The sequence below is a fragment of the Zerene cesonia genome, chromosome 15 (assembly GCF_012273895.1).
Source record: "Zerene cesonia ecotype Mississippi chromosome 15, Zerene_cesonia_1.1, whole genome shotgun sequence".
Classification (NCBI taxonomy): Eukaryota; Metazoa; Arthropoda; class Insecta; order Lepidoptera; family Pieridae; genus Zerene; species Zerene cesonia.
In genome coordinates, this window is record NC_052116.1 from 2,305,352 (window position 1) to 2,318,201 (window position 12,850).

The 12,850-nt window shown below is 35.5% G+C and overlaps 1 protein-coding gene across 1 annotated transcript; it reads left to right on the forward strand.

The window, feature by feature from the left end:
* Positions 1-494: 494 nt before the first annotated feature.
* LOC119832550 (Fanconi anemia group I protein homolog) lies at positions 495-12,646 on the forward strand. The gene is made up of 25 exons (XM_038356214.1): positions 495-737; positions 820-927; positions 1,016-1,188; positions 1,283-1,450; positions 1,666-1,776; positions 2,051-2,181; positions 2,378-2,577; positions 2,769-2,896; positions 3,174-3,388; positions 3,588-3,789; positions 4,073-4,243; positions 4,509-4,612; positions 4,953-5,110; positions 5,514-5,687; positions 6,090-6,275; positions 6,462-6,661; positions 7,831-8,007; positions 8,548-8,675; positions 9,021-9,214; positions 9,642-9,797; positions 10,064-10,265; positions 10,704-10,899; positions 11,393-11,585; positions 11,947-12,049; positions 12,498-12,646. The coding sequence occupies exons 1-25, from the start codon at positions 639-641 to the stop codon at positions 12,605-12,607; spliced, it is 3,987 nt and encodes a 1,328-aa protein (XP_038212142.1). The 5' UTR covers positions 495-638; the 3' UTR covers positions 12,608-12,646.
* The last annotated feature ends 204 nt before the right edge of the window (positions 12,647-12,850 follow it).

Genomic DNA, 12,850 nt, shown 5'->3' on the forward strand with positions numbered 1-12,850 from the left:
GAGTTGTCTTTTATCACTGAGACTTCAACCATATAGATAAATATGGGCTCTAATAAAACGATTGAATTGAAATATATGTGTAAGCAATTCACACTCCCCACACCACCATCACCAACACGACTATGGGTGCTTAATTACTCATGACCTTTATTATTTATTCTGCTGTAATTGCTTATTTGTCTCAACGATATTCTTGCGTATTATGTATTTATATACCCAAAACAAACGATGAAGCGGTAGTTTCTATAACTCTATTTATATTAATTACATATTAGTTTTGTATTAATATTCTACTATTTGCTTAAATATTAGGTAGTTTGTATTAAAAATAATACTGGTATCATTATTTTCGGCGACGACTGCGATGGGCGACCAAGGATAACACCGTGACAGCGACGTCTTCACAGCGCTTTGCGCATACTCTAGACCGGGAAAAGAATATATTATTATGACCCAGGAGCTAAAGAGTAAAAACACCACTAATACTTTATCTGTGGACAAGACTCTGACTGACAGTTTTAATCAATGTCAAGAGAACATAGAAAAGTTTTGAATTTTGTAAAGAAATAGCTGTTTGGCGGCTATTTTCATTTTTGAATAAAAGGAAATAAAAATAAATATAATAACCATTAGCAGACATGGAGACAAAAGATGTGTTTTTAAAGATAAAGGAACTGGGTCACATAAATAGCAAACGTGATGAGCTACGCGAATACTGTAAAGTTAAATTTAATGAGGTATTCTAGCCGACCAGGCTTACAAAGCACTATTCACAATAAAGTACTAATTTTATAAAATAACGATAACTTTCATTTACAGTTAACGAAGAATTTAAATCAGCGAATACTGAAAAATGATGCAGGGGCTCTTATAGATAGTATTTTTAATGGATTAGTGGATAATTCTGGTACTAAAAGTAAAGTAAAGGTAGTAAATATTCATCAAATTAAGTATTCATATGATTTTTTTATTATTTTTACCTTAGAATAAAATAAATACATATACTGTTTTGCAGGTCATTAATATAGTATTACAAACAATGAGAAAAGAGGCAACATCACTCACTCACTGTGGAGATGTCATTAGCCGTCTTTGTTTGGAGCTGCCTCGGATGCCCATTGAAGATCTGCTTTTATGGAACAATGACAGTGTTCAATCTATTGTAGATGATAGTGATGTTAATATGATGTATGTTTTTAACAACTGCTTTTCTTGTGTAACTGTTATGATATTGTAACTTCTATCATAAATAAGCAAGTACTGTAACTGCTACTTTATATAGTTGGCGGGATGTGTTACCAGAATGTCTCAATGTGATAGCAACCCAAAGCAGTGTTAAACATTGTGGTACTGATATGTCAGGCAGTGAGTACAAAGAACAGTGTATTCACTTACTGTGCATGAGTAGATGGCAAGAGAAGCAGTTGGTGCAACTGGCTGCTATGTTTAAGTAAGTGATTTGTGTTCAACAGTTAAATGCTAAGATTTTTGAGTTGTTAATGTTTGCAATATCATAATTTTTTTATGATTAGGAAGGACATAAATCGAATTACAATTGAGTTACTTAAATATAAAGTAATTATTACCAATTGCTTGGTAATTGCTTTAATAAGTGTTATATCATAGTATAATTTTTGATTATGTGATTTCATTTTTGAATACCAGGGACATGCACCTCTCGCGCACTGATCACAGGAGAGTTGTGAACAAGATGTGTACACACATTGCTGACTTACCTCCAGAAGCATTGCCGCCACTTGTGCATCAATTATTAAAGTATGTTATTTATTTCTATATGAATTTGCCTAATAGAACAACTTAAAGCACATTCTTTATTACATTATTCCCCATGTATATTATCATCATAGCCATATTAATAATGACTTTTCCACAAATTTTGCAGAAAAGAAAATTTTGTATATTTTCCAAAATAAATACACTATAAATAATAATTTAAAGCTTCTTTTTTTAATTGCTGAAATTCTAGATTGTGATTGGCCATTGGATGCGATTAGACATTGGAATAATGAAAAATTATTTTCTGCTTTAGATTATGTAAATTGTACAATTTGGAGGTTGTGCTAGCCCATTTGAGTCACTACTTTAATATACACCTGTACAGCAAGTTGGAGCCTCCACCACAAGATTCCGAATCAACAACTATGGACATTGATGATATTGGTCAGTAATGTAAAAAATATTTATATAATAGATGTTAAAAAAACAGTGAACCATGCAGATCTAAATAGATCATATTCTGCAAATGTTATGGTTGGTTCTTTAATTGTTTTAATACAAAATTTTCCCTGCTCTTTTGCCATATAATTTCAAAATCCATAATTGTGTATGCAAAATTATTATTTTTTTATGCTTTCAGTACAACATAGTCACGCCGAACTGAGCCGATGTCTATCAACATGTTTGTACCACATCTCGCAGGGTGCAGCGGACCCAGAGCTCATACGTAGACATTTAAAGCAATGGCCCAAAACTCAACTGTTAAGAGCACCATTTCTAATTGATCTAGCTCTTGCCGTGTCTGATAAAGGGACGGAGTTTAGATCTGTTTGTCTGGATGTAAATATTGTTAAGTTTATTTTAATAAATGTTCAATAATATAAAACAAAACTGTCAAAATTGTATTACTATTTTTTTTTTACTTTCGTTATTCTGTCTGTTCAAAGAAAGTGTGTTGGTAAATTTAAGCTTTTCTTGTGTAGAGTTTGATGTATTTTATAAATGCAAATGCGTGAAATTGAAATTTCCAGGTTATCAAATCAGCGATAGAACAACGTACATTGGATGAATTAAGAAGTAAGGAATCAGCGTGGGTGCGGTCGGTTCTCCCGCCCGATGTTAACGTGGCTAATATGCTTAAGGTGCTTACGACCGAAAGGTAAGCAGACTAATCTTCGACTCAAATAAATTTAAGTCTTACAAAATACAAAAAAATTATTGATTGAAGAATGAAATGTGTTTGGAAAAGAGACAAAAATGGGTAATCTTAATCTTCAAATATCAATAACATATTAAAAAAAAAAACTAAAACTACCTACGTATGTAAAATTTTAATTTATAAGCATTTCTATAATATTTATCTAACAGCTCAGTAGAATAAAGTAAACAAGTTGTTATTGAAATAACATAACTCTTACGTAAATATGATTTTCCAGCGCCAACCATCGGGAACTAACAGTACGTGGTCTAATCAACCTCGCTTTCTCATTGCTATCGGTGTCTCGTGTGAAGGCGGTGGCGCCAGCGTGCTGGTCACATGGGAAGTTAATTCTCGTGAGACTGTGCAAATCGCAGCCTAACACCGCTCAGCATATACTGGGACAGCTGGCTGATAGGTTGTGTGGGGATATTAGTCAAAGACAGTATTCAGGTTGGAAATCTATAATCCTATCTATTGTAGATTTTACGTTACATTAGTTATGTATAAATGATCGATTCAATTTAAACGATTAATTAATTCAGTTTTAAAATCATGCTTTTCATTCACGACGCATTACAATTAAATTACCAATGATATAAATTAAAAAAACAATTCATTCACTCACATTCACATCCTAAACTCATTCCAGACTGCCTATACATCCTGTGCAAGCTCACACCCGTGTCCATAGAGGGTTGCCCCCAATTGAGCACGATACTAGAGAGCTGCCAACCGGGCGCGGACTACGCGCACGCGGGCGCCGTGTACGCGGCCGTGCGACCGCTCATATCCTTCAGTGCGAGGGTCCGCGACGCGCTGGTCATGGTCTGCCGCAAGGGGCTGTACTCGAGGTGATATATACGCACGTGCGCATACGCACACGCACTCGTACGCACACGCGATCGTACGCACATGCGATCGTACGCACAAGTGCACGCCTTCACAGAAGAATACATGCATTTATTCACGGAAGCATTGAATGCAATTTTCTTAAATTGTTTATGTTGTTAACGATTTGTTACTCCAAATTGCAATTTTTTTTTCGTCACAATTTTATCTACTTACTTACTGTTTTGACATTTAAAATGAGCCTTTAATATGATTTATTTATAGCATCCCTGGTATATATTCCAGAGACTCGCAGCACCGCTGCCTCTCGCTGCACGGGTTCCTCACAGTGCTGAAGCACATGAAGCTGTCCAGCTCGCAGTGCCCCGGCGACAGCGGGTGCGGCTCGCAGTACAGCGCGCACTCCTACCTCACACAAGTCGCTGTGGACCTGCATGCCACTCAGCAGGGAGCTAGGTTAGGTCTAGAGCTAATACAAGCCCTAAAGTATTTGAAGTATGAACATACATGTCAATCATGGCACAAAGCCAGCCGATGATTTAGTAAATGAATCAAAAATAATTAAAATCCAATGAAATTGTTAGGTGCCAAACTGTTGTGATCATTTTGGAAACACAAAAATATACATCATCATCAACATCATCATCATCATATTGGTGTTCGGCCCATAATCCACCACAAAAAATCCAGTTTTAAGTCTGATACGTATTTGAATATTCAGGGTGACCTCTCGAGTACGCAATGAGGCAATTTGTCTGGAAGTTATCTCAATTTTACGGAGATGCCTCGTGCAAGATGCTATTGTGAAGCAGTTATTATATTTTGGTGAGTGAGAATTGGATTTATTTCATGCTGCAAAAACAAACAAACCAATGAAAGGAGTTTATTGAAAAAATTATTGAATATAAATGCAATTATAGTGTTATTGTAGTGAATTTTGATTGATTTCAATTTTGAATTTAGTTTTGATAAATAATATTTATTTGTTTTTTAAATAAAAAGACCTAACAGCTAAGTATATTTCTACATTATTATACATTATTCTTAATTGTTTTGTGACTAAAGAATACACCAAAAAAATGTTTCATTTCATATCCATTCTCCAAGTGAGTTCTTAGGGCTGATTTATAAAATCAACAATCACGTAAAGAGGAATATTTTTTAGAAATATACGAATGTGCGAAAGAAAAGCATGTGCTACACGAGTCTATACTAGAATTGCTATATGAACACATCAGTAAGTTTCTAGCTGATGAAGAAGAAACCACGCCTCTGATGTGGGATAAGTGCGTTCAAATTACACCTGTCACTGCTTTGTTGACTGTAAGTATTCACTTTTTTTTTTAACTTTGTGTTGCAAACATAGATAATGAGTTATTTTAATTTATTTGAATATTTAATAAATGATTTTTCGAAGTAAGTGTTTGAAAGGATTGACTAAATCACTCACAAATAGTAATACTGTTTTTATTATTGGATTCTTTTTTATTTCCTCTAATAGTATTAATTTATGAAGAAATCGCTTCAAAGCGATAAGTCCGCCAAATTGTACAGTAGATATTTTTTATTGGTTTTTGTTAACTGTATGTGTAGTGTACAATAAAGTGTAAATAAATAAATAAATAATTTATATATGTCATATAATATACATCAACGTAACTTCTCTTATCGTTTATAGAGAGGGAATGCTCGGTTGTTTTAATGTAACTTTGTTTTTTTTACCCAGGAGCCAATAGGAAGCCTGCTTTACGTGATCTCACAATTCGTGCAGCCAATAGAAGAGGAATCTGATGATATTCTGTCCAGTCAGAGCGATAGCAATAGTGCACATTTGCGAACCAAACTCATGGCCGTTTTGGATAGGTTGTGTGAGTGTGAGAACTTGCTGCAAATTGATATGGTGAGAAATATATAAGAAAAAAGTCGTGTTTTTCTACCGTATAATATAATTAAATTATATATATTAGCTAATATACATTCTGCGACCGATATTTTTTTCGTGACACAACATCGAAACTTATGTATTATTTTCTAATATATTTGAGATTCTATGTAAAAAATATATGTATATACATTTTTTTTGCTCATCGATTGAATCCGGATTTATCTACGTAACATGACAATGTGGTTGGGGATATATTTGCGAAGAACCAAATACATTTTATTTATTTATTAGTACAGAAAACAAAATTACAAAAATTTTGTGTATATATATTTATAGTATTGGACTATAATTACCAATGTATAATATTGGGCTATAATTTTCATATGCCTAATATTAGACAATAATTTTCAATTTCAGCAAGATCTGGGATTATCTGACCTGACTCCCGAGTCGAATGCTAGAAAGATTAAAGTACAACAAACACTACAGTGTTACGAAACCTTAATGGCACACAAAATAATGCAATGGACTCCGCATACGTCACACGCAGGCTTGGTTTATAATTTGTATAAAAGTTATAGCCAATTATTGGATAATACTAAGGTAAGTCTGTGTTTTTTTTTATGGGTCATTGTTTATGAATATCAAAAATATTTGAAATATAAGATTGTGGGGACTAAACACACATGTATATTGACTATCGGGATTAACATTTTCATTTAAATACTCTTTATTTTACGATCAATATGACAATTTAAGTATTTCTTTGCTTTTTATTTTCTTTTATAGGCGACACCAAAAGGTGGAAAAAAGGGCAAATTGAACGAGACCCGTGACACAATTAAGTCTCAAAAGAGTCAGAAGTCTCAGAAAGAGAAAGGCAAAACCAAATTGTCTAACATGGTCAAGGATAGGGCTGGGCCCTTTAAGCCTTTGCCCTGTGTATGGGACTTGGGTTTCTGCTATCGCGTGTTACAGCTACTTTACAGGTTGGTTAAAAAAACTGTAATCATTCTATCGTCTATGTATTTTTAACGTTCTATAGTTCGGCCGTTCATAGAATGCGCTCCTGACACGTCGCGATTGAACTGACGACGTAACTTTGTAATGGCGTTGCAATTAAAATAAAAATATTTTTGCTGGTTGTTTACCGTTTTAACAATTGATGAGCATTAAAAAAAAATATTATATCAATAATCAATGAATGTTATAATTTTGTGCCAAACTGAGTGTCAAATAACTTAGTAAACAATATTTTTCTAAATCTATACTACGCTATTACAAGGTTATGTCAGCACTTCATATTTGTAGTGCTGTGCTAAAAATAACAGGCAAGTATCGTTATCTGTTCTTATACAGTTATACTTATAATATAAAATAATAAGTTTTGTTGCAAAATAAAGCGGCAAATGTGCGATACGAAATCGATGAACTGGCTCTGGAGTACGGTCATCGCGTTCTAAGAATTCCACCATATCATTGCCAATATAACGCGATCGAGCTGATCTGGGCTCAAATAAAAGGTTACGCCGCCCGCCACAATACTTCCCCGCCATTCAGCACGAAAAAGATGATGACCCTATTAAAAGAAGCCTGCGGGGAAGTCACAAGAGATGACTGGGCAAAGGTTGTTGAGAAGACTAAAAACCTGATTTTGGAACATTTTGACCGAGATATCAGGATTGATTCTGTTATTGATAATAATATAATTATACATGTAGGCGAAGATGATGATGAAGACACCACCTCCTTATGCGAATCGGAGTCTGATTAATATTCTGTACCCACATTCAATTCAATGTACTTACTTTATTGCATAGAAATACAGATTGTCACTTTGTAACAAAGAATAAATAAAACAATTTTATTATATGAATTACCTTTTTTTGGTTTCCACTTAAATAACGAAAATATAAATTTTAAATGATTCCGCCAATTTAAAACGAAAATAGTCTTAAAATAATGCGGCGGTTCATTTTGAAGGAACGGTAACGAACTCAGTGTTATGTTGTGCCCATCACTAGTCGTGACTAACTGATAGGTGTCAGGAACGCATTCTCTGAACGGCCGAAGTATAATATATATGTAATCTTTCAAAGTAATAAATAAATGTATACATAATAATATGAAAAAGTTTGCTTAAAATTTAAATCCTCAGCGAGGAAGTTACCTGGTCATCGCTAGAGCAACGCAACCAGATACGCGGCAAGCGTGACTTCCACCAGTTTGTATTGCGCAGCGTTGTTACCGCGCTACAGGAAACTAGAGACAAGAACAGAATCGGTACGCATGGGCTGAAGGTAGCCGCTTTGGTATATGATCGTGCTGTTTGTAGGTGAGAGTAAATCGAGATTGTACCTTAAGTTAGAGTCAATTTTTGACTTTAAGATATCATCGTCATCATCAGCTCATACATGTTCCCACTGCTGGGACACAGGCCTCCTATGAGGGTTCAGGCCATAATACACCATGCTGGCCAAGTACAGGATGGCAGATGTTACATGTCGTCGTACTTTTATATTTGGACATGCCTTTGATTGAGGCTAAGATATAATTAGGACTAATTATTAATTTCTTGGCTTGTTTTTATTTAAATAAGTAATTATACAAGATTTAACACGAATTTAATAATGCTAATTACAAATTTAGTTTCTAAAAGAGATTATTCATTCATTGTTAATTTCTGTCGAATGGATACATTTTCAAATATTTCGCCATGGTTTATTTTTGCTCTTTTGCTGACATATTAAAAATATACATTAAGGACCACTGTATAAATGTGTTGTAGTCAATGCTTAATACAAAACTTCAGAGGGTATTTATTAGTTATATTATTATGCCATAAATTGTGTTTACGAATATTTAAATATTCCAGGTTTCAAGACTTGTGCGACTTTGACGATGCCGCCGCGCTCGGTTGTCTCGAAGTTTTCAAAACTTGTCTCAACTTGCTTTTGACGTCACATCACTCATTCAAAGTGGAGAGTGTTTTATCGGGAATAAGTATGTACTTCGTAGTCATAAATATTATTATATTTTTTAAATGTAAGTTTATAATTGTCTCTCAATTTGATTGTAATGTAATTTAATCGGAGTAACAATTACTTCAGAAGATTTATTTAATCCTAAACTATTTAGCCTTTTTTTTAATTTTTCTTTTTGCTGACTTTTTTTAAACTACTGTATGATCCAAAAAAAAAATGATGATGTATTTTTTCATATTTATCAATTATCCATACACTCTTAGCTAAGATATAGCCGAATTTTAATATTTTACCTTGTTTTTTTATTGAATTGTAATTTCAACTTTCATTGCATAAAAGTCTAATAAAATATATAACATTCCAGCCGGCGAAACCGAAGCGTCACCGTCAGCGAATATGTCGCGGATATTAGGGCACGTCCACACCGCGCTGTCGCAGCTCGACGCGGAGAGCGCAGTGGAGCGAGACCTTATGCTGAGGAAACACACGGCGCTGTTGGTGCACACGGCCGGTGTGCTGTTGGAGACGCCTGTCACTGCGTGTGCTGCTTTGAATACTGTGAGTTTTTAACCGACCTTCGCTAAAAGAGGATCGTCACTATCTTTTATGTCTCGCTATCAGTCCTTTCTGAAGGGCTTTAAAAATATTAAAAGTAAATGTTGATCTTGTTGTTTTTTATCATAAATCTCTGTATGTGTTTTCCGGAAAATTTGTTTTCTAATAATTGTAAGACGATTCGTATGTATATCTTAAGTTGTCATCACATTAAAGTTTGTTTGCATGTTTGTCCGTCAATCACGCTGACACTATTGAACGGATTTTGATGAAATTTAGTATACAGACGGGGTATGAGCTGTCTTGGATGATAGGATACTTTTTTATACCGATTAAATGCTCCCTTAAGATAGAACAGGAATCTTGATATCCCGGCGGAACCGGGGCGAGCGTCTAGTATACAATAATTATACAACACCATCCTTATTAGGTCACGTCGAAACTTGAAGACTACGTTCGCACCAGCAAGCAGGAATGTCTCCCGCTCATCGGGCCACTACTGAGCGCGTGCTACCGGGAGCAAAGGGAAGCTGTCTTATTGGATCAGTTGTTCGATAAGTTATCTATCGTGCTTGGCAAGATCGATGTGAGTATAGAATTGATTTCTGTTAAAATTTGATCGCATCCAAGTGATTTATGAATATAGAGTCAAAAAATAAAGATACAGATTAAATTATATATTACTTAAAGGAAAAAGTTTTTAGTAATCCACTGGGAAAACCAAGTATAATGCAATCTAAAACTACATAAAAGACTAAATTCCATTACACCTGAAAAATATCTTAAAAGTAAATTCCATTAAAGCAATTAATCGGTCGTTTATAAAGATAATTTGTTTCTTTCACGCAAAAGGAAGAGGAATCGTCAGCAGCAACGCAAGACACCGTCGACTTTCCGTCTATCGACTCGCGCTCCGGCCACACCGTGCTCACAACCATCTGTATACATTTGAACAATCGCTACAAATGTATAGAGCATTTGCTGAACCGGGGCAAAGATCTCTCAACGGCACTGAATAATGCTACACATTCAAATCAACAGAGGATTGAGAAAGGTGAAAATCGCCTTAAATATGCTTTACAGAGTTCATAACAGGTATTATGATGCTGAATTGGTCTTGTAAATATTTTTTTGTCATAGCCTAATAAGGGTTTAAAATTTTGCCGTTGTACTGTCAGAATAAGTTATATTTCTATAAGCTTCTAAAGAAGTTGTGTAAACGTATTGATGAGGCAAACTTGGGTCATAGCTCACAGAAATCACATTTTATGACTTGTAAACATTTATTATTTGCCGATTATGCGGCGAATAATTCAGATATTTTATATTAGACGTTCGACCCAACTCCGTCACTATGTTAATGATATTTTTTTGTGACTCACAAATATCCCAACAACACCAATCCCAAATATAAGATCGTATTACGTTGAAATTAAAATTAAGCAAACTTTTTATCCAAAGCATCGGTTAAAGTTGATACACGCATGCGCAGAGCTGTGCGAGTTGTGGCGCTGGGTGACGGTGCAGCTGTGCCAGGCGAGCGGGTGGGCGGCGCGGCTGTGCGCGCTGCGCTGCTGCGTGGGCGGCGCCAGCGAGCGCGTGCTCGCCGCCGCCGCGCGCCTCTACGCGCTGCTCGCCGCGCTCTGCCGCCACCTGCCCGCGCACCTGCCGCTCGTGCCGCAGCTCAGGTGCGCACGCTCTACACGCTGCTCTACAACATGTAAAGCCGCGCTCGCTCAACACGCTGCTCTACAACATGTAGAGCCGCGCACGCTCAACACGCTTCTCTACAACATGTTATAGAGCCGTGCTCTTCATCGCCTGGCCCTACCTGCTATTTCATTATGATATGCAGTACTCGATATGAGCCAGCTCTATATGCTTTTTGGTATCATGATGATTGCCACTAGGTTCTACAATCTGCTCTGTGATGCTCTATATGGAGCTCTACACGCTGATCTAAAATATGATGCTGAATTGCGTTTGCAGCCGTCTGACTCTACACACCGCTATGGATTATGGTGTAGAGTCGTACTCGCCATCGTCACACTTCACACGTTGATGACGGTGACGGCATTTATCGTTTTTTGTAGACGCACATTATACTATGTTTTAGTCTAATCTTGTCGATACGAAATACTAAAACCAGATATAATATGCGTAATATTATTCGTATTACAGGTTAGATCGATTATTCAAATTAAGCGGTAAAAAGCTGTCATCTGTAACGGACAACCTTATCACGTACCTCGAAGCGTCGCAAGACCATCAGAAGGCGAGCAAAGTTCTGCGAGAGACAAAGCTCATACCGCGGCTCGTGCTGGAAGCTGAGCAGTTTAGCAAACACGCTATCTTGTTGGGAAATAAAGCTAAGGTGATTTCTTTATTCCACAGAATATTAAATTAGTATTATAATGTTTATATTGGTAGATTTATACATTATCATATAATACGGAATTTAATTCTAATTAGAAGAACAGACGAGAAATGTATGATAATGTAATTGTTTAGCAAGTCGAATAAATGATATTTATACAATTAAAATTTCAAAGTTATAAGTTATAGACACACAAGTACCAGCCAATCCCAAAATAATAATTATATAACTCGGTGACAATAAAAGGCGTTTGTGCATAAAACCTATTCTAATACCGAACATAATTTGTGTTATTAGTATTCCGCCATGTTTGTTATGTATTTATATATTAAAGTAATGACAAAAAATAATTCCACAGCTGGATTTCCAGCAATACCTCTCGCTGGGTACGGCTCGCGACTTCCGCATCAGGGCGCCGGTGCTCATGGAAGTTCTCAACGCGGAGCAGGAAAGGCCTGATGGTATGCTCATATTTGAAAATGAAATGCAAATATATTTATTTAAAAACCACACGTCTGTTTACAACGCAATACATTTGGGTGCACACTGTACGTTTTACACACTTGGCTTAAACACAATTATCCGAACACGATCACCCATAGCACCCACACTGGTCTAGCCTGTATCGTGGGCACTGAACAGCAGGGCACTTTACATTCTATCATAATTATTTTCTGTCTAGAAGCATAAGTTTTATATTGTGTTTTTTGCATATCTATATAGGGGCGTATACTATTTGGTAATGGTCCTCTGGTTATTAATATTTTCCGTTATGATTAAAATAATTAAAACGTATATACAGATATGACGTGAAACTGAACTTGATATTTTCATTATTTCGCGTAAGGTTTTGTATAAGCTTCTATTTGATACGTGATTTCCTCTTAAAAATTCATGTACCTATTGCAGGTGAAGATATAAATGATGCGGCAACTGAAATATTGTCAGCGAGCGAAAATGAACAGGATAGCGATGAAAATGAAAATAATTCTAGAAATAAGCGAAGAAGAATTTCATGAACATGTATTTTATAGTGTTAATAAATATTGTTTAGTTAATGGTTTTTTATTTCTTATCATACAAATAATCTATATGAAAAATAACGCATTATTTATTCAATTCTTCAACAATATTATACATGGAAGGAAACTTAAAAAAAGTAATAATAATAATTATTACAATAAAGTTGCAGAAGAAAGTGTACAATGTGTTTGGCGGTCTTATCACTTAGAAGTGATCTCTTCCAGGCAACCATGGTAAAA